We start from the raw sequence: 27,799 nt of genomic DNA, 5'->3' as shown, positions 1-27,799 counted from the left end.
TTTTTTCTTAGATTTTAACCAAAATGTTATGGAAATGTCAAATTTTTTATTAGAAATCAAAAGGTTTAAGCCTTGAAACTTTATTTTACTGGAATTTAAGTTGCTTCTATGCATGATTTCAGTAAACAGAAACATATTTAAGTGGTTTGAAATTTTGACCCTAAAAATCAAAAGTTACACCTTTACTGTGAAAATGACCATATGCATTATACATTTTTCAACAAATATGTTTTTAAACAAGTATTTTTGTTACAAATACTAAAAACAGTTAACAAAATATTGAACAAAACAAAAAAAGCACAAAGTTCATGTTGCAGGCAGATCATTGTGTGTAGCTTGGTGTGTCAAGGCAACATAGGTGTCCATCATGTTTTCCCGAATCTGAGCAGTGAGTTTAGGTACATCGTCAGATGTCAAGCCTTCTGTGGATACTGGCGGTAGGACTTTAATTGCGTAGTTACCTGTGGAAATATCAGATATGAGGAGAATATGACTTCAGTAAACAAACAAACAAAAAAAAACATGTAGTAACATCACATTAAGGACGTGTTCACACTATGCCTGTTTTGCCCTGGGTCCCGGGTCTAACCTGATTATAAGTGTGAACAGGAAAAAACCTCAAAAAAATCGACCCGGGTCAATATTTTTCAACCTAGGAATGAGCAGGTTAAAACCCGGGTCAAACCCGGGTCAATTGTAGTGTGAACAGAAATTCACTGTTTGACCCGCATTACTAGAAGTAAACACAACCATTATCATTCCCTTTCTATTGTTTCTGTCTGCACTGGGAAAATAATGATTCAGTTCTTTGGCAATAAAATCAATAAACATCTATTCCTGATATAAGAAAGTTATTTCATGCAAACAAATTACTAGTATTATCGAATCAAGAAGTAATTAATTATTTTTGTGACCCAAAACAGCTACAAGAAGTAACTAGATAAGATTACATAAGGTGAAATTAGAAAATAAAATAAAAAATGAGCATAATTAGGCCGGGAGCCTGTTATATACTGGTAATAGTCAATGACAGAATATGTACAAGCCTGCATTTTCCAGTAGGCTTTAGCCAAAATAATCAACCCGGGTCAATTTTCTTCATGAGAGTGGTTATAGTGTGAACAGAATTTTTTTCAACCGGTACAACCCGGATTAACTCGGTCCCGGTAAATAATTTATATGTGAACACGACCTAAGACATCACATTCAAGGTCATCTCACTGTATTTTTTGCAGTTTATATTATGATATGTATTTTAGTCTGGAAGAATGCCAACTTAGCCCCTACCCCTTATCCCTCTTGAGAGTGGGGCCTGTGGTCTCATTGCTTTGCTTAATTGATGCATTGCTTTAGGTATCAATTAAGCTAATTCAAGGTTTTACTTTTAAAAGGTCTTACCGATCATTTATGTCATGTTGAAGAAGGGCATATCGCATTGTCTACATTTATTAATGATCAGAGCTATCACATGCGTATGCAATTTAGTGCTGTCATCGACAAGGCCTTTGTCAACAATGTTGTCAACAAGGCACATTTTCCCGACAGCCGACAATACTAGTCAAATTGTCGACAAGCAAGAAGGTAAAAAAAAAGTTTACCAGGCATGTAGCAGTATGCTCGAGCATGCAGCATCACACAATGATTGCGATGGCTAAGCTGCAAAAGTTTAATAAGAGAACAAAAATGGAATACTGCACCATCTCCCCGACCTTCTAAATTCCAAACTGCCAATTCGAGAGCGCATTTTATGTTTTAGAGCAAGCATAGCGCGTATCAATGGTAATCCCTACTTTTTCAGAGTTTTTTCATACTTTGTTTTTACTTTTGTGACGATTACAGTGTTTTGACAGTCGGGATCATTGGTCAATTTGGTTGTTGATTTGTTGTCTTTGTCGACAACGTGTCGACGTCGGGATCAACTTTTTCCCGACATGTCGCCAAGCCAAAAGCTTGCCGACGACAGCCCTAATGCAATTACGTTTTGACATTTGACCGACTCTGCAATACTTACCTGATGTAAATCTATGTTCCCTAAAGCTGAAAAACTTCTCTTGAGATGAAAAGACTAGTGGCACAATAGGCACCTGCAATAGGGAACAACAAGGATGTAGCACTCTAATTATATGTGTGTAGGACACCTGGCTACATTGGCCTCCGGGGGGGACCACTCAGAATGATACTTGTAACACAGAACCAGGACTCGACTGACATCTTGATACAGGCATGGAGCAAAAATTGGGGGTATTCGGTTTCCCTCGGAATGCGCTCGAGGTATTCGTTGTCATGCAAGCGCGACATGGATGATGGGCGCATTTGAGAGACGACTTGATGCGACCTGCTTGAGTACCAAGACGCTTCAGATGAGATGCAGAATTGTTTTCGTTCGTCTCTGCGCAATGTCAGCAAGGACCCGAATACCCCAAATTTTCTCCCCATAGCTGACGGCGCGATTGTACATGGCGGTATAGGGAGTCCCGGTTATCCTTCTCTAATTCTGTGACTTGTAAGCATCTGTGTAAAAGAAACATGGATTTAGGGTGGTTTTGAAAAGCAAAACTAGGATCTGTGAGGATCCGCGATTAGGGTCTCAAAACACTCATTTTACTGGATGCAGGTGGTTTTTTTTTAAAGAACGATCCTCGCTTAGGGTAGTTTTTTAAAATTGCCCAATTAACAGCCATTAGTGGTGACATATTTACTAGTAAGTTACTAGTATTTGGCACAATAGAGTGGTTTCCGAGCAATTTTACACACTAGATTAAAAAAATTCGGAGCCGACTTAGTGCCTTAATAAGCTAATCATCATCACTGAATGACACTCATACCTACATGTACACACCTCATGTCAGCTAATGTCTATCCTTGTTTAGGGGTAAATTTCATGCCAATTCCTCGCTTAGGGTGTTTTTATTTGAGTAAAGTCCTTGTTTAGGGTTACTTTGACAAAATTTTAACATCATCACTTAGAGTCATTTTTGAAAGTCAATTCACAAGCAAGCTTACAACTTTTATGCATGAGCCCCCCCCTGGCATCATCAGCCCCTGCATCTCAAGATATGCTCTTGAAATGAAAAGACTAGTGGCACAATAGGCACCTGAAAGATGTAGAACTCTTAATTAGATGCATGTATGCAAATTAAGATTAAGGGAGAAAGGACACCTGGCTTACAGCATAACAGCCCCTGCATGATTTACATAATATTGTGGAAATGAATGAATAATGAAGCTACATGTATACAGCAGTTTTAAATTTCACTGGGGAAAAGCATAACCATTTTCTAGGCTGGGCATGGTGGAGGATTGGGCATTGAATAATGATATAAAAAGGTGGATGGTTTCTGGGACAGCGGAACATTTCGTGGGAGGGGAACCTGAGGCAACTGTTACCAGTGGTTATATAGACTGCGCTCAGTGGCGACGCCAGGAATGTTTTCGGGGTGGCAAAGTGAATTGGGGGGGCAAAATTGGCAAATTTTATGCAAAATTACCACAAAAAGTGGAAATTTACGTGATTTTGTGGGTTTTGCCTCAAAACTAGGGGGGCAAGAAAAATATTGGGGGGTGGGGGGCAAATGCCCCCTGTAGCGCTGCCACTGACTGAACTTTACAATCAGGCTGAATAGAATTCATCCCACTATGGCCATCAAGAGTTAGAATTTAATTTTCCATACAGGGAGACAGTAGATTTCAAATGGAGTCACCAATTCAGGTAATCACATTTGAGTTAAGGGGGTACTACACCCATTGCATTTTTTTTTGCATTTTGTGAAGAAATGAGAAAAAGAAATTGGACAAAGTGGTATGCAAAATGAAGGGGCAAATCTTCTCGTTCAATTGGTGGCATCAGTATCAATGAAGCGTACATGCTTCTAATGATATAAGCCAAAAGGTGGTACATCACTGATGTTTTAAATTCACTTCATTTTGGAAAGCTTACTATCAACGGATTTCGTTAAAATTTTGGATATGTATTGCTAACATATTAGGGAAATAATGTTGATATGTAAAATGGGAATAAGCGGTCCCTGATTTCTTTTATGACTTCATGAACTTGGTGCTCCACAACTAACTAAAATGCTTCTATTTTCAATGTTGAGCTATATTTTGTATATTAAACTTGCGACACTATTTCACTGAAACTTAATAAGCCATAGGTAGCAGGTTACCACAACCACACTACAGCAATGTTGAAAAAGATTGTATTTTTTGTCACCCATACCACCATATTAGGTAGTTTTCCGTAAGCTTCATTTTTGTGATTTTGGTAACTATTTTATATTTATTTGCCCAATTCATCTCAACTAGGCAATCTAAATTGTACTCACCATTTACATCCCAAGGTATTTTAGTATATCCACCTCACATATTTCCATTATATATCCAGTAACAGACAAAATATCAAAATTGATGCCTCATTATGACATGTATGATATCACAGACTACCACATGTTGATGCCTGAATTTGACCTGAACCAATTGACCTATAAGTATAACCTGACCTTTGATGACCTTTGATGGCCTTTTTTAATCTCTTTTCCTAACACCACATTATAGAAGATAAATACATGGTGTATATTAAATTGTCTATGTGGAAGAGATTAGGCCTATTTAATTTATTCAGTGTTATAATCAGTGAGTACATTTCTATAGATGGTATAACAAAGGATTTAATGTATTCTATTCATGCCCCTACTTGAACATGTTGAAAAGAATAAATTATGGATTGTTATGAAACATGCATCTGAGTTACCAGGATACATGTAAACAAAAAATATATAAGGCTAAAATGACTTGCTATACAATGGTTTAAAAGCACCTTTTTTTATTATTATTCTGTGTGTCTATGCATATATCGCCTAGCTATAAATGAAAAAATATTTTTTTAGACCAATCAAACCAATTAATACATGGGTGTAGTACGCCCTTAAATAGTTAGACTCCCTGTGTAGAAGATTAAGGTCATGTCTTCCAGAGGGGGGTGTATGGATTTCAACTGGAATGAGCCCATTTATAATAGTATTATTGAGTTATTGGAATCAGACATAAGCTGTTATCTTACTATAATTCAGCGAATGTTGGATTTATATGTGTAGGGTACGGGTGTATTTGAGGGGGGGTGTATATACATGTATGTGAGTAAAAGGCTCTGTCAATTTTGATCCAAATATCACCAAATGCATCGAGGAATACAATGACTGTTATAAACTGTTCATTTGGTTGAAATTGGTTAAAAGTAGATGGGTATTCCCCTTTGATGTTCCTAGGATACACCCCCCCCCCAAATACACCCGTACCCTACCCTAAGGGAGAGCATGGCGCAATGGTTAGGAGAGCGTGGGCGCAATGGTTAGGTACTTGCCTTTAGTGCATGAGGTCCCGGTTCAATTTCGGCGGTGGCGATTTGCTGGGATATTGACTTGGAAAAAAAAAGTCTGAAATTAATTGGCAACTTCTGTAGATTAAATTCAGACTTCCGCGCTCCCCATGGTTCATTTAGAATTGGGTAAATGAATCATGAAAGTACTCCGTCCTTCGGAGGGGACGTTAAGCCGTCGGTCCCGTGTACAGAGAGCCATACCTGTATATGTATCTCGCAGCCAGTTTCGAAAAGAGTAGGGTGTTAACCCCTGACTGTTCCCAACCCGCCCCATTGTTCAAATGGACCCCAATGGAAATAAGCTTCAATAGATCCTTTCTTGGGTTATCCAGGGTTGTCAAAACCCGAACAAATCAAATCAAAAAATTCTACCATTTTGTGCCAAGGGGGTTAGACTCCATTACCTACTTAGCCCCATTACCTACTTTCCATTAACCCTTTGATTGAATCATGAAACATGTTACCTGTGCTTCAACAGCTAGATGAAAGGCACCCTTCTTGAAGGGCAACATTGGTTCTTTGGTGTCATGTGACAGACTTCGTGTCCCTTCTGGAAACATCCATATTTTGGCCTAAATAGTATAGAAAATTTAAAATTAAAAAAAAAAAGCAAGGTAGCCATTATAAATATGCTAACAGTTTCAGAATTAATAATCGTTTTTGCAATAATTTAACATTGGGTTATTTACGCGCTTGATATTGATACCCCATACACATACGTTCAATGTTGTTCAATATTAGCAACACATTTAGTGTTTTTAAAGAAAAATACCCGAATTTAAAAGTTGCAGTTAATTGTGTATTGATTTGAATTCAGGGGGAAGATAATGACGGGTTTTACAAGTACATGCTGTAAAGTGCAACTTTAAATTAACGCTACACTCTCAGAAAAAAAAAAAAAGGTTCTTGGCTTGTTCTGTGTGTACATTGTACATACAGAACAAGCCAAGAACCTTTTTTTTTACATTCTACATTGTACAATGTAGAACCCTCAAGGAAAAACTATTTCAATTAAGTGCTGAAAATGCCTCCCCCTCCACTTTTGAAAAACTGTGCATGCCACGGGACCTCAAGTTCTGTCTAGGCCTGTACCACCTTATTCGTCTGGTACTTATTCGCTGTTGAAGTGACATAATAATTGGATTAACTACCATAGCAATAGATAAATACAATTTTTGAATAGATCGCCCTGCACTCTAACGTCCATGCGGCACCTAGATGCATTGAACCATAGATGTTAAAGAAATGCTGATCACTCGCACCTGTAGTATTTTTAAAAAGAGTGGTATTGTATTCAATATATGATTGCAGACATCCACAGGTGATGAGTGCAGCCTGCTTGTAGTGCAGGGCGATCTATTCAAAAATTGTATTCATATATTGCTATGGTAGTTAATCCAATTATTACATCACTTCAACAGCTAATAAGTACCAGACGAATCAGGTGGTACAGACCTAGACAGAACCTGAGGTCCAGTGACATGCACAGCTTTTCAAAAGTGGAGGGGGAGGCACTTTTGGCAAATAGTTTTTCCTAATAGTGATTATTACGTTACTTGGACAGCGAATACTTACATGTTTTCTTTTGATGGTCTGTATTGTCTCAGCCATAGCTTCTTTGGCTCTTGCCTTGTTACTCCTATCAACAAATATACATCCACACAGTATAGCTGCTATTCCGAATGGCCCAGCATATTTCAAAGATTGTTTCACCATCAAAGTACATCTTTGTGGCCATATTTCCATCATACCTGGTAAATATGACAAAATTATAAAAGCGTGCTAGGAACATGACATGACATTTGTAAGAAATTACATGCATAGTTAGAGGAATTTTCAGCGATTTGCTAAACCGAAACACCCTAAATGCATTCAAATTCAGATTTTTCTTGTTTTTCCATTTTTATTGCCCTGTACTTGGGACTGGTGGGTGGAGAAAAGATACAGAAAACCACCAGCCCCCCTTCTTCATGTCAGCCATACAATATTATAAACAAATATGCAATTATTCCTTTAAGCCCAAATTAAAGTTTGATATGTAGCTACACTTGTAATTATTGACACCCACCACTCACAAGTGCTGTGATGTATACACCACACAAGCTGAAGCCAGGACATAAGAAAAAGAATGGTAAAAAAGCAGAAGCTGGACCATGCCTGACAAAAGCACAAAACGAAGACCATCCCAGCACTGTCATATAAGCGGTGAGTGTCAATTGAGATATAGATGAGACATCACATTCAAGAGAGTATCAAATTCAAGGCAATTCAAATTCAGATTTTTGAAACCAGTATAGATGTTCTACTCACTAGGATCCAAAACATTTGCATCTATTAGGGCACGGTTCTTTAACCCCAATAACCCCACATTCATTGAATGACCGTAGAAAATTTGGGTACAAAAACTCATACTCTGCAACTTGAGGTCAAATTTTGCACTATGAGTGTTTAATTGAGGTTATTGAACTATGGCATTGGGATGAGGCCATTGTGGTCCATATAGTGACTGAAGTGGACAAATTGCAAATAAAACGTGATTTCAAGCAATCTAATAAAGACAAAATTGGAAATCAAAATGATTATAAAGATGGAATAAAAGTGTATTTATAATTTTATAAAGTTCCATTTTTCTTATGGTGCAAGCAAAGCTGTTGAATATGGCATGTATGTTGCAAGCACACATAGGCCCATTTGGTGATGAAGTCAGACAAATATTTTGTACAGAAAATCGCTGAAAAAGCCTAAAAAGCTTTAGGAATCCCTATATTTTGCAATTTCCAACAAAACAAGTTTTTTAGCTGGTTATATAAAAATATATTCTTGCATTAGTAGCTGATTAAAATTTCCTCTCATTTAATGTTACAAAAGAACAACTTTTTGTATATTTTCAACAAATTTGTGAAATCCTTTTGTCTTTTTGGAAATGTCAACTTATGGAATAACACCAATTATTCCTGGAGTAATTGTATTCAACTCAAAATACACTAAAACATGAAGAAATTGAAGTAAAGTAAAAAATGAAACGTGATATACTGGAATAAATCTTGATGCCATAAATATGGAAAATTGTAAAGAAACTTTAAATATACTTTAATCTTTCCATAGGGAAGGTCATATCAGATCTTAATGTGGATCTTAAATTAAATGGTCTTCAATAGGGAAAGATTTAATTCTATTTATGTTTACTTCAGGAGTACTGAAGTTGTATCAAATCTAAATTTAAACATGTTGAGATTGATTGAACACACTTGATTGAACTCACGTTTTGGTTCTGATGGTAAAAAGGTAGCGGTGATATTTAACTCTCCACGCGGGAGTCGACTGCAGACGACAAGTTTCAAATTTTATTTGAATTTTTCAAAAATTTCAGAATTGTAAATTTTCATGATCATATTTGAAATCAGCATGAAAAATGCATAAAAATGAGTACAAACAAGCCTAGTATTGGTGCAGTGGTTCTTGAGATAGCTCTTGATATTTTGAGAAAATTTCTCAAAACTTGGTCTTTTTATGTTGAAGCTTATGACTAGCACGCAGAGCATTAAATGTTCTTTTGAATGGGGAAAAAGTGAAAGTGGTAAATGTCACATTCTTAAACACTTAAGAAAGTTCCTGCAATCTTATTGGTTCTTAGCCGTGCATGTGATATGACACGATTTAACACACTTTAGCGTGTGCGTGTCTATTTGAACCAATCGGAGACCTGCAGAGCAACAACAGGATTGATCTATTCTAAGCCCTAGGTAATTCCTTGTAAAATGTAGGATTTAATTTGATTAAAATTTGGTATTCAATGTACTTATGATTAATATATTTATTTGAATTTAAGTGTTTAAGAATGAGAATAAAGGTATTGTTTGTAGCCACTGTCATGCATATTTCGTCTTGTATAACATGCGACATCATTATTTTGGGCATAAAAAACCTCGGCTTCGCCTCGTTGTTGTACTTTAAATAATGATGTCGCCCGTGTTATAGGAGACGTTTGATTTGATGCACGACAGCTAAAACAATACATTTATTCTTTTTCCTTTAAAGCCTTAATGTACGATCTTTTTAAATTTTTAGATTTTTATTTTTTTCTTCTAAAATGATAATATGCAATCATTATGAAAGTTCCCAATACATTTGGACGCGAAAAACATTGGGAATTTGCAAAGAGACAACATCATAAACTTCACCTCTATCACTCGAAACATCTCGCACTATTTGGATTAGGACAGCGAGTGCGGCCTCAGAGTTAGTCTCCTACGCGGCCAGTTTGGTTACGCTCCCTCCACATGTGGAGGGAGCGTAACCAAGCTAGTTTTGTACGAGACTACGGTTTGCGATCGTGGCCGACATAAAGTCATAATCTAAAAATTATGACTTTATGTCGGACCAACAGAAAATCGTCCCGTTTTACTACAAATAGGACGAATTTGACAGTTTGCTCATAGATTTAAGTTAGAACATGTGTACGTATTACAAATATGCCAAAAAATCGGTTTTGAAAAAAATAAAGGTAAATTCTGAAAAAAGATCGTACATTATGACTTTAAATATGAATTGTAAGGAATATTGTCCACTGTATGCCTTGCAAGATTGCAAGTATGATGATGATTATGACAACATGTAGTTACTTTTTAACCCCATGAGAAGTACCTGCTGATTGGCCACAAAGAAGTTTTCATTATCAATTGGACCAATCAGCAACATTGCTAGAATAATTTCACCACACAAAAAATTGGGGGGAATTATTTGCAAAGTTCTATTCTGATTGGTGATTAAAGTGAAGATATCATGTAATTGACCAATCAGAGGCAATGTTAGGTCGGCAGATAGTGCTCAGGGGGGTTAAGGAAATCAGCTGAACATGAACTGTGTCCTGTTATTAAGAGGGCATTTCGTGATCCACAGCATCATCCCCCCACTTTTCTCAAAATAAGTTCAGATTTTTATATCACCGGATACCTCTGACTACAAAATGTTTATGTATAAAAAATTTCTTGCAGATTAATTCGTTTAGCAAAGATATTGTGAAATTTGAATTACGTTCTGGTATACCAGAACGAAATTACAACAGTGGCCTATAGGGTAAATGGCCTATGGATCAGTGTCATACACATAATCATGCATAACTCACAAACGCAAAATCGGAATCAGCTGAAATTTTGGGAATAAGTTTTTTTCATGGATATCTACTGAAAAATGTCATAAAATGAGGATGCTAGGATCACGAAATCCTCCTTTAAATATTACTTTCCATGGATGAAAATGGGTTAAAACAAGAGAAACATGTATGAAATTCTTTTGTGGGAAAATCATCATTATATAATCCTAATTTATGAAAAAAGAGCATAAAGTTATCGACACAAAAATAAGAAATTAATCACATGCAAGGATATCCATCTTAACCCATGCTATGTGATGGATGGAATAGCACACTGCTGTTGAATGTGATTTGAAGAAAGATTTGGAAGTTATAGAAATTATTTTATGGTAAACAGTGGCGTAGCCAGGATTTTGGAACCGGGGGGGGGCACAACTTGTAAATGTACCAACGGAAATATTTTTGCCGAAGGAAGTTGTGATTTGTTGACCCAAATTTTGTTTGCATGGTTTGAAAAAGTGAAGAGCCAAAAAAAAAAAAAAAAGAAAAAAAGAAAAGGATAATTGGCGGTACATTATAATTCACAGTTTTTCATTGTTTAAAAATAATTTTCCCCTTTTTTCTGTCACCCTGAGTAAAAAATAGTCTATTAACCCAATCTTTTTTCACCAACCCCTTCTGTCTACCGACGGCCTTACATGAACCGACGACCATGACGAGCGGGGGCACTCAATACATATGTGTTGTCATCACCGAGCAGAAATCCACAGGAAAGGGTACTTTTTTCACGCATAGTGGCGGACCGCAAATAGGGTAGCTATTTCATGCTATTTTGGGAAAAAGGGTATACATTTCAACACAGGTCAGCGTTTAGGGTTTGGATTTCACAGACATGAGGTCGGCGATTGAGGGTATGTATTTGGAGGACATGAAGGGCCGGTTAATTGACCACTTTTTCTGGCATTTCTGGTCAGGTGAAAAGGATACCTTTTTATGGTGGTCGGTGAAAAGGGTGCCTAAATATTATTGGTCAGTGAAAAGCCTCCCTTTTTTACAAGAAGGTCAGTGATTAGGGTTGGTATTTTCACATGCTCGAGATCCGTGTTTAGGGTGTGTAATTTGAGGGCCTGCTTGATAATGAGAACACATAAAAGCATTATAAGTGGCCCCCCTGGGCCCCTCACTGGTTACACCACTGATGGTTAATTGATAAGTCTTTGGGGTCATGCATTGTTCTGTAAGGGGGGGCACTGGCGGGTGGGGGGGCACTGGCCCCTCACTGGTTACACCACTGATGGTTAATTGATAAGTCTTTGGGGTCACGCATTGTTCTGTAAGGGGGGGCACTGGCGGGTGGGGGCACTGGCCCTCCCTGGTTACACCACTGATGGTTAATTGATAAGTCTTTGGGGTCACGCATTGTTCTGTAAGGGGGGCACTGGCGGGTGGGGGCACTGGCCCCTCACTGGTTACACCACTGATGGTTAATTGATAAGTCTTTGGGGTCACGCATTGTTCTGTAACAAACTGGATTAGGGAAATCTCCATTATCAATATTGCTGAATTGTTATTACCCCAAATTATTATGTTATTTTTATTTGGAGCACTGTGATCTGATAGGTAACATTACATGTAGTGTCTAATTATGTGAAAATTTCGCTTGGGTGGTGCTCCTGGATCTGGAAAATCAACATTATCAAAATCATCACAGCGAGGGTTGACAAACAGAAGGCCTTAACTCAAAAAGTGCCTTTTTGAGAAAAATGAGTAAAATAATATTTTGTATTGAAATGTGACCAAGTATTATTGTGCTATAGACGAATCCAAGTAGCCAAGTCATGGTCAGGATTTGGTCGGACATCTTTGGGTAGCCGCTAGCACCAACCTGGTGCTTTGAGCGTCCAATTGTGCAAATAAAAGCCGCCTAACACCTAGAGAAGATGCAAGGACGAGGAGGGTTAATAGAATAATAGCTAATAATATATATAATGGAGATAATTCCGCAGGTAATCCCGTCGCATCTATTCATACATATAGTCCTTTTGTTCACAAGTACATCAATGCATATATAGATACCGCGTGTAGTTAATCCCATTATTATGTCACTTCAACAGCGAATAGACCATGCTGTGTGTTTTGTCGAAGGGAACTGTATTGTGTTATTCTTTTGTCTGCCTGTGTTTTCGCGGAAGGTGTAAAATGGGTGATGGAATGCAGTTTAAAATTTCCGCCAAGGCCGAATCATTTCACATTTTGAGTGCATTGTAGCCAACGGCTACACAACTAAAGGCTGCTAGTCAGGTGTAGGAATGCGTGTATTTGGATTCGTCTATAGATGCAATTGGAAGTTGATTGAGTTAAGGCTTTATGATTTTAAGAATCTGTGGGTATTACAGATTATTTTGGTACCAAAATCTCAAAATGGCCAAAAGTGAGTTAAGGCCTTCTGTTTGTCAACCCTCGACAGTTGCACATTATTATAGCAATATGACAAATTAAAGGTTGTAAATGCAGATGTTTACTAATTGTGTTTATTTCGTATTGGAGCACTGTATTCTGCATGTAAATCAACTTAAGGGCTGGGGTATGAACATTTGGACAGTATTTATTTTGGGACATTAAAGCACATCAGACATATCGAATTGCATTCTGAATACGAAGAATGTCTTTCTGATATCAAATAATTTTGATTTTTGAAATTCGCAATTTAATACACATTTTATGGCAAATCATTAAAAATTGATATTTTGATATTTAAGAGTACTTGAAGTAAGCTTTATAAATCTGATGATTTATACTTAAAGTGTATGTAGGTGGGATGAAAAGCCGACGATCAATTGAAAATTTTGACCTTTCGTATTGAAGATATGGATTTTTTTCCCAAAACACCAAAAAAAATGGGTCTTTTTGGGACAAAAATCCATATCTTCAATATGAAAGGTCAACATTTTCAATTGACCGTCGGCTTTTCCTCCCTGCTACATACACTTTAAGAATATATCATTAGATTTATATAATTTACTTCGAGGACTGTTATATATCAGAAATGTGAAAAATATCAAATTTTTATAATTTGTCATAAAATTTGTATTATATTGTGATTTTCAAAAATGAAAATTATTTGATATCAGAAAGACATGCTTCAGTATTCAGAATGCAATTCGATAGGTCTGAGGTGCTCTCATGTCCCACAAAAATACTGTCTAAACGCATAATAAACGCTCATTTTAGATCCCTTAAGGATCTACACAGTATGTGAAAATTTCATTTGGGCGGTGCACCTGGATATGGAAAATCAACATTATCTTAACAATTGCATTATTTTAGCAATATGGCAAAGGTTATAAATTATGCAGATGTTTACTAAAATGTGTTTACTTCGTATGGAGCACCGTATTATGCATGTAAATCAACATTAGGATCTACAAATGTGACAATTTCATTTGGGTGGTGCACTTGGATGTGGAAAATCAACATTATCTTAACAATTGCATTATTTTAGCAATATGGCAAAGGTTATAAATTATGCAGATGTTTACTAAAATGTGTTTACTTCGTATGGAGCACCGTATTATGCATGTAAATCAACATTAGGATCTACAAATGTGACAATTTCATTTGGGTGGTGCACTTGGATGTGGAAAATCAACATTATCTTAACAATTGCATTATTTTAGCAATATGGCAAAGGTTATAAATTATGCAGATGTTTACTAAGATGTGTTTACTTCTTATGGAGCACCGTATTATGCATGTAAATCAACATTAGGATCTACAAATGTGACAATTTCATTTGGGTGGTGCACTTGGATGTGGAAAATCAACATTATCTTAACAATTGCATTATTTTAGCAATATGGCAAAGGTTATAAATTATGCAGATGTTTACTAAAATGTGTTTACTTCGTATGGAGCACCGTATTATGCATGTAAATCAACATTAGGATCTACAAATGTGACAATTTCATTTGGGTGGTGCACTTGGATGTGGAAAATCAACATTATCTTAACAATTGCATTATTTTAGCAATATGGCAAAGGTTATAAATTATGCAGATGTTTACTAAAATGTGTTTACTTCGTATGGAGCACCGTATTATGCATGTAAATCAACATTAGGATCTACAAATGTGACAATTTCATTTGGGTGGTGCACTTGGATGTGGAAAATCAACATTATCTTAACAATTGCATTATTTTAGCAATATGGCAAAGGTTATAAATTATGCAGGTGTTTACTAAAATGTGTTTACTTCGTATGGAGCACCGTATTATGCATGTAAATCAACATTAGGATCTACAAATGTGACAATTTCATTTGGGTGGTGCACTTGGATGTGGAAAATCAACATTATCTTAACAATTGCATTATTTTAGCAATATGGCAAAGGTTATAAATTATGCAGATGTTTACTAAAATGTGTTTACTTCGTATGGAGCACCGTATTATGCATGTAAATCAACATTAGGATCTACAAATGTGACAATTTCATTTGGGTGGTGCACTTGGATGTGGAAAATCAACATTATCTTAACAATTGCATTATTTTAGCAATATGGCAAAGGTTATAAATTATGCAGATGTTTACTAAAATGTGTTTACTTCGTATGGAGCACCGTATTATGCATGTAAATCAATAGTAGTATCTACACATGGGAAAATTTCATTTGGGTGGGGCACCTGGATGTGGAAAATCAACATTATCATCACAATTGCATTATTATAGCAATATGACAATGTTGTAAATGTAGATGTTTACTAATTGTGGTTATGTCATATGGAGCACTGTATTCTGCATATAAATCAACATTAGTATATCTACACATGTGAAAATTTCGTTTGGGTGGGGCACCTGGATGTGGAAAATCAACATATTACATGTATCGTCAATTGCGTTATTACAGCAATATGACAATGTTGTAAATGCAGATGTTTACTAAATGTGTTTATTTCATATGGAGCTCCGTATTCTGCATATAAATCAACTTAGTATCTAGTATCTACACATGTGAAAATGTCATCTGGGTGGGGCACCTGGATGTGGAAAATCAACATTGTCAATATTGAAATTATTATTACCCCAAATTATTCTGTTATTTTTATATGGAGCACTGTGATCTGGAAGGTAACATTAGTGTCTAATTATGTGAAAATTTCGTTTGGGTGGGGCACCTGGATGTGGAAAATCAACATTATCACCACAATTGCATTATTATAGCAATATGACAATGTTGTAAATGTAGATGTTTACTAATTGTGGTTATTTCTTATGGAGCTCCGTATTCTGCATATAAATCAACTTAGTATCTACACATGTGAAAATTTCATCTGGGTGGGGCACCTGGATGTGGAAAATCAACATTGTCAATATTGAAATTATTATTACCCCAAATTATTCTGTTATTTTTATATGGAGCACTGTGATCTGGAAGGTAACATTAGTGTCTAATTATGTGAAAATTTCGTTTGGGTGGGGCACCTGGATGTGGAAAATCAACATTATCGTATTATGCATGTAAATCAACATTAGGATCTACAAATGTGACCATTTCATTTGGGTGGGGCACTTGGATGTGGAAAATCAACATTATCATCACAATTGCATTATTATAGCAATATGACAATGTTGTAAATGTAGATGTTTACTAATTGTGGTTATTTCTTATGGAGCTCCGTATTCTGCATTATATAAATCAACTTAGTATCTACACATGTGAAAATTTCATCTGGGTGGGGCACCTGGATGTGGAAAATCAACATTGTCAATATTGAAATTATTATTACCCCAAAATATTCTGTTATTTTTATATGGAGCACTGTGATCTGGAAGGTAACATTAGTGTCTAATTATGTGAAAATTTCGTTTGGGTGGGGCACCTGGATGTGGAAAATCAACATTATCGTCACAATTGCATTATTATAGCAATATGACAATGTTGTAAATGTAGATGTTTACTAATTGTGGTTATTTCATATGGAGCACTGTATTCTGCATGTAAATCAACATTAGTATATATCTACACATGTGAAAATTTCATTTGGGTGGGGCACCTGGATGTGGAAAATCAACATTATCATCACAATTGCGTTATTATAGCAATATGACAATGTTGTAAATGTAGATGTTTACTAATTGTGGTTATTTCATATGGAGCACTGTATTCTGCATGTAAATCAACATTAGTATATCTACACATGTGAAAATTTCATTTGGGTGGGCACCTGGATGTGGAAAATCAACATTGTCAATATTGAAATTATTATTACCCCAAATTATTCTGTTATTTTTATATGGAGCACTGTGATCTGGAAGGTAACATTAGTGTCTAATTATGTGAAAATTTCGTTTGGGTGGGGCACCTGGATGTGGAAAATCAACATTATCGTCACAATTGCATTATTATAGCAATATGACAATGTTGTAAATGTAGATGTTTACTAATTGTGGTTATTTCATATGGAGCACTGTATTCTGCATGTAAATCAACATTAGTATATCTACACATGTGAAAATTTCATTTGGGTGGTGCACCTGGATGTGGAAAATCAACATTATCATCACAATTGCGTTATTATAACAATATGATAAAGGTTGTAAATGCAGATGTTTTAATGTGTTTATTTCGTATGGAGCATCGCGCACCGTATTCTGCAATCATACAAATCAATATTTATAGTATCTAGTATACTAGTAATCTAAACTTCAATCTAAAATTTCATTTGGGTGGGTAGAAAATCAACATTATCATCACAATTATTGCTTTGTTATAGCACCAGCAGATTATCAATAAGACGAAGATTGTAAATGCCCATGAGCAGTGGCAATATGTGATGCGATCAAGCAAAATCAGTCGGAACTCGGAAATATTAAATTTTCAGTTTCTTATAGGGTAGTAAAAAGCATTTACAAAGCTGTATTTTGCAGAAAACTCCATTGAAATTGAACAACCAGTTCCAAAGATATGAGCAATTGAAGAGTTTCCAAAACAACAGGAAACAAAGGGAAATATTTCCTTTGTTTGGCTATATCTCAAAATCAATATTTCCGAGTTCCGACTGATTTTGCTTGATCGCATCACATATGGGGAATGTGACAAAAAAGGGGTAATGAGACTGAGCTCCTATAAATACACATGAAGGTGGCAGGGATACTCGCTTCATTCTGGTTTGAAAATTCTTTTGTTCGTTTTATGTCAGATTCCTACATGTAATCACGTTCAGAAGTTATCATTAGAATTATGAGTCTCGATTGTGCTTTTATAAATGTGCTTACCGATATGGTCGATAGTACTTTGATGATTACAGACTGCAATATACGGTTCGTTTGAGTTGAGATGTTCAAGACCCGTAGTTGAGACTCGTACACCGAATATGTATTTCACCGACATACTGGTGAACCTTGATGCCCATCTGTAATCATATAGTAAAAAAAAAAATGAATTGCATAATAATTACAGCTCCGTATGTTGGATTGAAAATGGAAAGTTACTTTAAAGGTCCGTAACCCGATCGACAGCATCATCCCCCGATTTTTTTCATTGTTGATGAGGTTTTGGTATCACATAATAGATACTATTTTTCTCATTACTATCCTGAAATTTGACGCTCCAAGTCGATGTATTTCCGGAGAAATCATGAATCACAGCGGTTTTTACAGGTATACCAGTTTGTAAACAATGGTAAATACTTTGGATTTCTGGGAGGGAATTATGAACGAAATATCAGTCACCGCAGCAGCTACTTTGGTTTCGCGTCATATATATTCTGTGAAAAAAGCGAACCACACTAACTGCTGAGGAGACGGTGCGCCGTATATAGTTATGAAAACGGCAACAGTAAACGTGATGTGCTAAATAGCTCAATTGACTAGCGCGTTTGTTTTTTACCCGAGAGGTACCCGGTTCAAAACCTGGTCTCGGAAGGTTTTTTTCCTCTCCATTTTACCCAAACTTTTTTCATATTCATTTGAAATGTACATATTGCAAGGGGAAATATATTTTGTTTCCTTTTTTTCTGAAACGGTACGAAAAAAAAACACATTTTCCGTTCAATACGGGCCGGGCATTGTACAGCATGTCAGCATTCGTCATTCCCTGCCCAGAATGCAATTCACGTATACCAAGGTATTGGATTGCAAATTTGGCTATTTATTCACATTTACGCTGAAAATGCTCTCGTTTTTTCACAAAGCAGCATAAAGGAGGCGATATTTGATATTATTATGTAATTTTAAAGACAATCCATATCCAAAACCAATAGGGTTACCCCCCTTTAAAATAATATATTCTGATTGAAACAACCAGTGGGTAAAATTCAAAGTTTTTGTGAATAGTGGTGGGTTATAGAATGATGATACTTCAAATTCCTTAGGGAACCAGCTTATTTGATGCAGTATGATCTCCTGAGCATTTTGACACCTTTTTCATCCAAATCGGCCAAACAATGAGAAGGTGCCGACCAAAACAAGTATTTGGACAGGGGGGTCTGAAAATCAATATTTTCATCAACAATCATTATTATATGCCTGATTCTGTGAAAGTTGGTATTGATTTGTATGTAATTGATGTTTAAAATTCCATTTTTGAAAGTTGCATAAAAATTGGAGTTGTCGTTTTCTTAAAATGGCCATTTTACGTCCAAATAAGGATATGAGGGCGCTTCACATTTAACTTGCAAACGATCTTTAAAACGGGAATTTCAATGGTGTATCTATGAAGACAATCATAGGTAGTATCTGCTCAAGAAATTTGAGCGATTTACATTGTACGGTTTGATTTTGGCAGCCATTTGAATATTTCATAGAACGTTGCCATTCAACTGTACAGAGGTCAACGCACTTTAAAATGTGTACGTTTCAATGGAAGGCTTCCTGAGAATACGTAAAATGGTGCCACGGTCAAACGAAAAGAAATATAATGCCCAAATTTCTTGAGGATGTGCCACATGTGATTATCTTCATTCTGACATCATTAGAATTTTATGTGAAAAGAATGTGTGCATGTTTTATGCAAAGCGCCCTCACATCCTTATTTGGACGTAAAACGGCCATTTTAAGAAAACGACAACTCCAATTTTTATGCAACTTCAAAAATGGAATTCTAGACATCAATTACCTGCAAACCAACACCAACTTTAACAGAATTAGGCATACAATAATGATTATGGATGAAAATATTGATTTTAAGACCCCAACAGACCCCCCCCCTGTCCAAATACTTGTTTTGGCCGGCACCTTCTCATTTTTTTGGCCGATTTGGATGAAAAAGGTGTCAAATTGCTTAGGAGAACATGCCGCATCAAATAAGGTGGTTCCCTAAGAAATTTGAAACATCACCCTTTTTAAAAGGCTGTTTAACCTACCCCTATTGTGAAGGATAAAACAATACTACATGATTACATCACAAAAACATGTTAAATTTGATTCAGGGTGTTCCAAAATGCCAGAAAATATAAGTTAATAGGCTAATTTGGGTTCATATCACCTGTTAGTCCGTATGTCCTACTCGCACGCACGGTGACGCACCGCATGATACGGAATGGTTCCCGGGCAGTTGTATTGATATTTTTCATATTTACGATCAGTTTTTTTTATCTCCGAATATTAAAGGCCCATTCAGTGATCCCGGCAAAGGTATACAAAATTTAAAAAATAATTTGGGTGATTTTTACGATCCTCCGGATGGACCTTATAACTAATAATAAATTGAAATATTAATATAAATACATTTGTGTCATGGACGTGTCAAAAATTATCAGTCTAAATGGATTTTGATGGATCCAAACATGTCAAGTATGAAATTTTCATTGATATAGATCATGAGTGTGAATGGAAAATATCTGTGAAATCCATTAAATCTGTAAGAGGAATTGTGTTATACAAAGGCTTTAGAAATTGAAGTTATAAATAAATGTCGCATTACGCCACTGCAAACGCATAATGCAGTTTTACTGCATGCGGTTTTACATGAGTGTGAGTATATGCCACAGATAGTAGTACTGGAGTCCATTGAAAATTTGAAATCCATTTAAGTGTTGGTATACTTACTCTTGTATTTGTTTTGTTTTTTAGGGGGGGGGGTGTTTTTTGGTATGTAAATCAATAAATATAAAGAACCAATAAACATTGAAAGAAATAAAAAGATATTTTCATTTTCATTCCAGTTTGTGCACTTTTAAGTGCCGAATGGATAGAGTGGATAGACTTATTATTTGCAACCGCTGCCTTTTGTTTTTAGTTTGTTTGTTTTCCCGTTGTTTTCAACTCAATATACGGAATTTGGACGATTTTTTTCTAAACGACATGAGAAGTGCAAAAGCAAAGGTTGAACTATAGATGTAACACCAGATACGTATGTTATGTAGTATGTTAAATACCGATACCAGTCGACTATTTTTTATATGATAAGGACAAAATAATTTTGGCATTGGAATAATGGAACTTTATGTGTGTCGTTATAACACTGCATAATGAATGTAAAAAATACTATAATACCGTATTATTAACACTTAAACTCATTTAAACCCATAATCATTGCACTGACAAGAAGGGTGTAAAGCAAACCATACCCGGGTCCATACCCCTTGGAAAATTTAAGAATAATCTACCACAGAGGGACTATGAATTTCAAATGGAATATAGTTATTTTGAAACCTTCTCTCCCTGTACGAGGGGGTATCCAAAAGTTTTTGACATCAACCAGAAGTGAAAGAGCTATACCGATGAAATTTCGTCAGTGTAATCACTGGTCCTTATGTACATTATGGTCCAAAAATTGTCTCATAAGTATGTTTACTTTCTTTACAGGTGGCGCTAGATGGGCAGCAGGCGCACAACCTGAAAGATGGTGAAAATTGAGGCACGCAGCATGATAAAGTTCCTGCATTTGAAGGGTTAGGCCTACAATGCTCAGAAAATCTATGATGAAATGAAAGTAATCTACGGTGATGATTGCCCATCATATGGCACTATTGCTTTTTGAAAAAGGAATTTCCAAACTGGCCACATATCCCTCACAGATGAGCCAAGAAGTGGACGTCCATCACTTAACGGATGATGCGGCCACAGTGAAAAAACTCAAGAAAGTGGAGGATCTTATCATGAAAAGGTTATGCGCCTACTTCCCATCTAGCGCCTCCTGTGAAGAAAGTAAACATACTTATGAGACCATTTTTGGACCATAATGTACATAAGGACCAGTGATTACACTGACAAAAGTTCATCGGTATAGCTCTTTCACTTCTGGTTGATGTCAAAAACTTTTGGATACCCCCTCGTATATAAATTTAAGTTACCCAATTGTTACCCAGCAAACATAAAATATTTTGCAAATTAGGATTTTTTTCCAAGTGTAAGGATACATTTTTGGCGCAGTATATAATATAATATTCTTTTGACTATAAACTGAAGATTGTGTATTTATTGTTATTTTTAATTTAATAATTATGTTTAATGAATTTAAATTATTTTTAAGTGCTGTTCCCTCACGTTTTCACTAGTGCCAAAATTCCCGCAACAAGGACCGGCAACAATTGACTTCATCAAATCGATTTTCGCACAGTCGTTTAATACCAGTAATAGAGTTACGCGAGAATCAATTGAGATCCAATAAATTATATTAAATCCAACAAAAGTGCGCCGAGTTTAGATTGATGCATGAAGATTTTGTTGATTTTCGTTTTATTAAACTTGTAAGAATAGGAACCGATTTCACGCAATTCATCCTGCATGCTGAGATATACGGTAGTATATCACAAATTGTTTTTAGCCATCACAAATAAAAATTGTCTTTTGGATGTATGGACTAGTATTTGTCTGAGAGTGCGTTGGGGTTTCATTGCTGTCAACTTTTTTTAATAGGCCCTACTCTTTGGATACACTCCGAAAGGCCGCTGACATATGGAATGACCACCTTGACCGTGGTGACGTTTGAAAAATGGCTTCAAAATCGAAATTTTAGCCTCCATTTTTCCCCCTCCCCTCAAGATGTGGGTGATAGCGGATATTTGTAATGTGTGAATTTTGTTTACAACTTAGGGAACAAGTTATGTAATGAAAGATCAAGGACAATTATCAATAATATTATCATTTGCACACATATGTAGGCCTAAATAGCGCCCTCAATTTGCACACAAATCTACAGTTTATAGAAAAACAAAAACAAAAAACACAAAAAATACCATGGTTGCCGCTCGAAGGAAATTATCTTTCACCAGGTTACCTGAGTTTCACAGCAAACATTTGGAAGACGAGAACAAAATGGTTTAATATCGTTGAATGATATGTAAGCCAACAAAAAGCCAACCGTAAAACCGCGTCTAGAAGCATATGATATAGAATGCTTTTCATGAAAGCTAAATTAATCCAGGCACAAGCAGTTCAAATAATATACACTGTTGCGTAGTCAAGGGGGAGGAAAGGGCCCAAGAGGAGCCCCTGGGACATCTTACTCTCCCCAGGGTTCTTGAGGTATAGGATTTATTCTTTTATCGGAGAAGAGCAGAAGGCAACTATTTGATATATTCTTCATGTTAATAGAGAGATTGTGATGTTACATACACGCTGCGTGGACCGTGCGTTTATACGGCGTTCAAAACGGCGTTTTTAATTGCTAGTCTCGGTTCCAAGCTGGATTTTGCTTATTCGTCACGAAGGAGAACAAGGCGGATGGAACAAAGACTAACATCGGATCTGGTCAATAGAGGGCGACGCGCTTAAAATTTAATGGTCACCGCAGGTGGTGAATGACGTGCATATTCTCTAAATTCAGTCAATTTCCATCGTCAACCGTGTAATTGAATGGGATTATTTTGAAAATTTAAAACGCTTGAAATATCACAAACAAATAGGCCTATGTTAATAAATAATATAAATACAAGCTAAAACCGTTGGGGTTCGATAATGAACCCCACAAAACTAACTGAGTATATGGAAAATGCCATACGGCCGGGCGGTTTCACAAGTTGCCGGTGCTGCGTGCAAAACCACATACCTTTGCAAAATATGATATTTTGCATATGCAAAATTACATACTTTCCAAAAGTATGTAGTTTTGCATATGCAAAACTACATACTTCGGCAAAATATGTAGTTTTGCATAGGCAAAACTACATACTTTACCATGTTTACGGTCAATATGAAAAAATACATGTTTTGCTGGGAAACCCCCGTGCAGTTCGTGTTTGTGAATAAGGGCGCATGTCACAATGATTGGTAACTTTAAATTTTAAAAGGCAAAATATAGCGGATAGTGTATGTAACAAATGAATTAGCAATATCTGTATCTGTCTCAACAATTAACGTATTAGGCTACATATAATATAAATTCTTTGAAAGTAGAGAATATTATAATGTGACCGTATCCATTCTGCCCCTAAAGCCGATACCGAACAACACATACACAGCCTTGACCTGCGGTTGTCTAAATTCTGAGGGATTTGCATGCTGGTCAGGTAGAAGATAAATATACAGAGTGACCTTCAGCTTCTCCGTGTTTGGTCAGACCTGAGACGAATATACCTAATGGGGTGTATCCTGCATAAACCTGAGACTAGTAGGCTCAAACACATGTTTCACACTTACGTGTAGGCCTACGCTGCATGACTGTATGTCTCTGTTTTCAGGGATGATTATCCTCACGTCTAATAAATGATGAGGGTCAGTAATTTGGTAGTATGCACCCTTACAACACACATCGCGCGGTGTTTCTTTATGCAAAATAAAAGTTATGCAAAACATCATACTTTGTAAGTAGGCCTATGTAGAAATGAATGCTATACCGGCTCTATCATGCCACTCGCCGCCTGTGTCACCGGGTCCTATTATACATGACTATGCCTACTTCAATACAGCATGCTTTTGATTTTGACTAAAAACCAAGGTTGAATAACATGCTGCTTGAAATAAATTGTATTTCAGTGCTTCCCAAATATTATGGTCCCAAATATTCAGTGCTTCCCAAATATTTTATTCGACAAGATGTGAAATCGCAATGTCATTTTTTATACGGAAAGTATCACAAACATTTCAATGGACACTATCTCTACGTATGAACCTCGCGTTTGCATTGAGTCAAATTTTCAAAAATCACTGCAGCTTTATTATAATGATTTCTTACAAACAAAGTGGATCATTATTAAAGGGGCATTTCGTGATCCACAGCCTCATCCCCCCACTTTTCTCAAAAAAAGTTGATATTTTTATATCACTGGAAACCTCTGGTACATAATGTTTATGTACAAAATATTTCTTGCAGATTAATTCGTTTTGCAAAGATATCGTGAAATTTGAATTTCGTTCTGGTGCACCAGAACGAAATTACAACGCATTGTCTATGGAGCAGTGTAATACACATAATCATGCATAACTCGCAAACGCAAAATCGGAATCAACTGAAATTTTGGGAATAGGCTTTTTCGTGGATATGTACTGAAAATGTCATAAAAAGAGGATGCTAGGATCACGAAATCCTCCTTTAATAGTTAGACTTTCCTTCGTATGTTCACTATCCTTGATTCCATTATTATATATTGTAAACATGGTAAAACGGACACATTTTGAACATTTTCGTCTTCGCCTGCACGGTCATTTCAAACGTGCAGAATAGAGAGGTATAAACGCACGTTTATACATTTATTGGCTGTCAACCCGGGGGGGGGTCACTCTCATCTGCGATAATCAACTTTTGAAAAGCACCCTAAACAAGGATTTAACCCTTCGGCTAAAACGATACCCTAAACAGGGATTTTATTCCTTGCATCAAATTTCATACCCTAAATTTCATTTTCGCGTATGAGCAATTGCAATTTGCTACCCTTTTTCCAATTTTTCATGTTTTTGACACCCTAAGCACGATACGCGCGTATCGTGCCTACGCACGAAAAACTACCCTTTTTACGCGTTTTCATTATCGCGGATGGTGTACAGGCCACAATGGGAGTGAACACCCCGGGGCTGTCAACCAACGATTTTGGATACAGCATTCGGCTCACTTGCAGTAATCAAAATCTGGTGTACTCTGAATTGGAGGGCATAAACATGGGTTTTTTTAACGGTGATCTATGTAATAACGAAAAGTTAGCTTCATTTGATTTTAGAACAGGCTTAACATGCCCCTTAAAATTGATTGTTTTCAGTGCTCCCCTCTGACGCCTGTGGAAACCTGTAATATAAAATCAAATATTATAGGTTTATATTATTATATGTGAGTGGACACTACGAATGAGCCGTAAACTCGGCAAATTGTATTCTGAGATACAGTGCAAAATCTGCGTGAAGGTAGACCCTCCCTCGGGTCCGTGGAGAACGACTGGTAATGTAGATTACATAGCATTAAAAATCAACCCAATGGGGAGCGGTCACTGAAATTTAGCGTTCAATATAGGAGGTGTGATTAGTGTAGTGGCATCAATTTGTGTAGAAAGAGGAATTGGTTTTGGGCGCTGTGAATTGGTTTTGGGCGCTGTGTATTTAGAATCGGGGGGGGGGGGTGAAGGACTATGGCATATTTTGATAGGCTATTATGTTATTATGTAGGCCTATCGTTCCATTATCCAGGCCGGACCGAACCGAGACTGTGGGACAGTCTAGCGTGAAGGTCGTATTCATAGGTGTCCCAATTAGGCGCGACATGTTTCTCATTTGATAGCGTTTAAACCAATCAATAATCCTATTGCTGAAGAGGATAATAATCTTCTACATATTGCATTGTATTTTGTCTAGGTATGTATAACCAACAATAACAATGAGAGGACATTCCTGAACCTCTGACTTGGGGATGATTTGAAATGACCGCCAATTATGACTTAATATTACCAGCAATGTGGAAAAAGAGACACATGTAGAACCGAAAAAAAGATACCATTTTGTTGAAGGAGCAGAGTTCAACAAACCATAACCCCGCTTCTGGATATCGTTTGAAGTCAAATGATATACTATTTTAAAGCTTTATATTTTCTAAACACGAAATAAAACAACATTGACCGGGGCCGACTTTACGGCTGATTCGTAGTGTCCAGTCACTTGGCTTAACATAATAAGCCTAAATGCCAATTAATAAACAACACATTAATAAGCCAATTAATAAACAACACATGTTGAGATTGGACAAACTGCATTTTAAATTTCGCTTTAATATGATCTGTGCCTGTTGCATACAGCACAATATACCTCTGGTTTGATATCCAGGGTTTGTAATAGAATATGATATAGGCCTACCGGTGTAATAATAACAGAATGTATAGCCCGGAAGAGAAAATACATATCCGGGATATCATGTATAAAATGATAAGTTTTGGGCTATGAAAAATCTTCTTTTTTTAGTAGGGCCTATAGGCCTAGGGCCCTACACCAGGAAATGATATCAAGTCCCGATCCTTACAGTGGCGTGAGCGGGGTACAATGGGGAAGCCCCCCCCGCTGAAAGTCACCTCCCCCTCAAAGACATCCTGGCTACGCCATCCTTATACCATGGTGTCTTACCCCCGGGGTCTTACCTCATATTATCGGGATCCCCTGGTGACATCAACATGAATGGAATGCACACAACTCCTAGCACCAAATACATGCCATTATACGCGAAATACTTGATGTAAAAACGAACGGCTTTACTGACGTTAGCAGCTAATAATAAAGCCATAAATACAGCCATACAAACTAGTCCCAAACCTTTATAGTGAGAATCAGCAGCGACGAGATGCGCCAAGGCGATTTGGATGTTTTCACCCACCATCTTGGGGGGTCATCAAAACGATTTTCTACTCTCGCTTTTATATGTGATGTTGTTGATGAACAAAATGATGGTTCACAACAACTGAATTCTGAGGAGAGATGAGCGGCAAAGCTGTTCGTAGACTATATTATATATAGTTGCACTTACACGCGTGTCTATTGTGACTGAGAAGCAAGATAGGTCTACGTGTATATACTTATCGTGACTCTGCTTGTTATTGTACATTAACCATTTTTGCGCGCAATCCAGTCAACTCCAAAAAAATGTAAAAAATTTATGTCAATTTCTAAAATAAACACAACAGGTTACCGTGTTTTGTACAAGACATGTTCAGCATTGGTGCATGAATTCTTGCCAATGAAAATAATAGTCTATGTTCTACAGCTGACTTTAGAATTTAAATTACGTGACTTTGTAGATTTGAGTACCTTGGAACTTAAAGGCCGTATTACGCGTGTAAGATTATTTTCAGAGAGTTGGGCATGTCAACAATGTCAGCATGCAGCTATATATATAGGGTGTTTTGCTGCAATCAGTTCTTCATAAGGTCGTTTCCATCCATAATAGTATTACCCATAAAGTATCCGTATACACTTAAAACA

The 27,799-nt window shown here is 36.6% G+C and overlaps 2 protein-coding genes across 2 annotated transcripts in view; one reads left to right on the top strand and one right to left on the bottom strand.

Moving 5' to 3' along the window:
- The window catches only part of LOC140136784 (uncharacterized), a 46,318-nt gene that overhangs the window by 11,060 nt on the left and 7,459 nt on the right, over window positions 1-27,799 (top strand). The gene's annotated exons all lie outside the window — the stretch shown is intronic.
- On the bottom strand, window positions 208-27,495 carry LOC140136783 (1-acyl-sn-glycerol-3-phosphate acyltransferase alpha-like). Its single transcript, XM_072158375.1, has 6 exons — window positions 26,962-27,495; window positions 17,744-17,880; window positions 6,953-7,128; window positions 5,842-5,949; window positions 2,012-2,084; window positions 208-461 (listed from the first exon to the last, which is right to left on the bottom strand). Exons 1-6 carry the CDS (start codon window positions 27,195-27,197, stop codon window positions 307-309), a joined length of 885 nt encoding a protein of 294 aa, XP_072014476.1. The 5' UTR covers window positions 27,198-27,495; the 3' UTR covers window positions 208-306.

Source organism: Amphiura filiformis, chromosome 17 (assembly GCF_039555335.1).
Source record: "Amphiura filiformis chromosome 17, Afil_fr2py, whole genome shotgun sequence".
Taxonomy (NCBI): domain Eukaryota; kingdom Metazoa; phylum Echinodermata; class Ophiuroidea; order Amphilepidida; family Amphiuridae; genus Amphiura; species Amphiura filiformis.
Note: the sequence above shows the minus strand (reverse complement) of the source record. Positions and strands in the feature narration are given on the sequence as shown.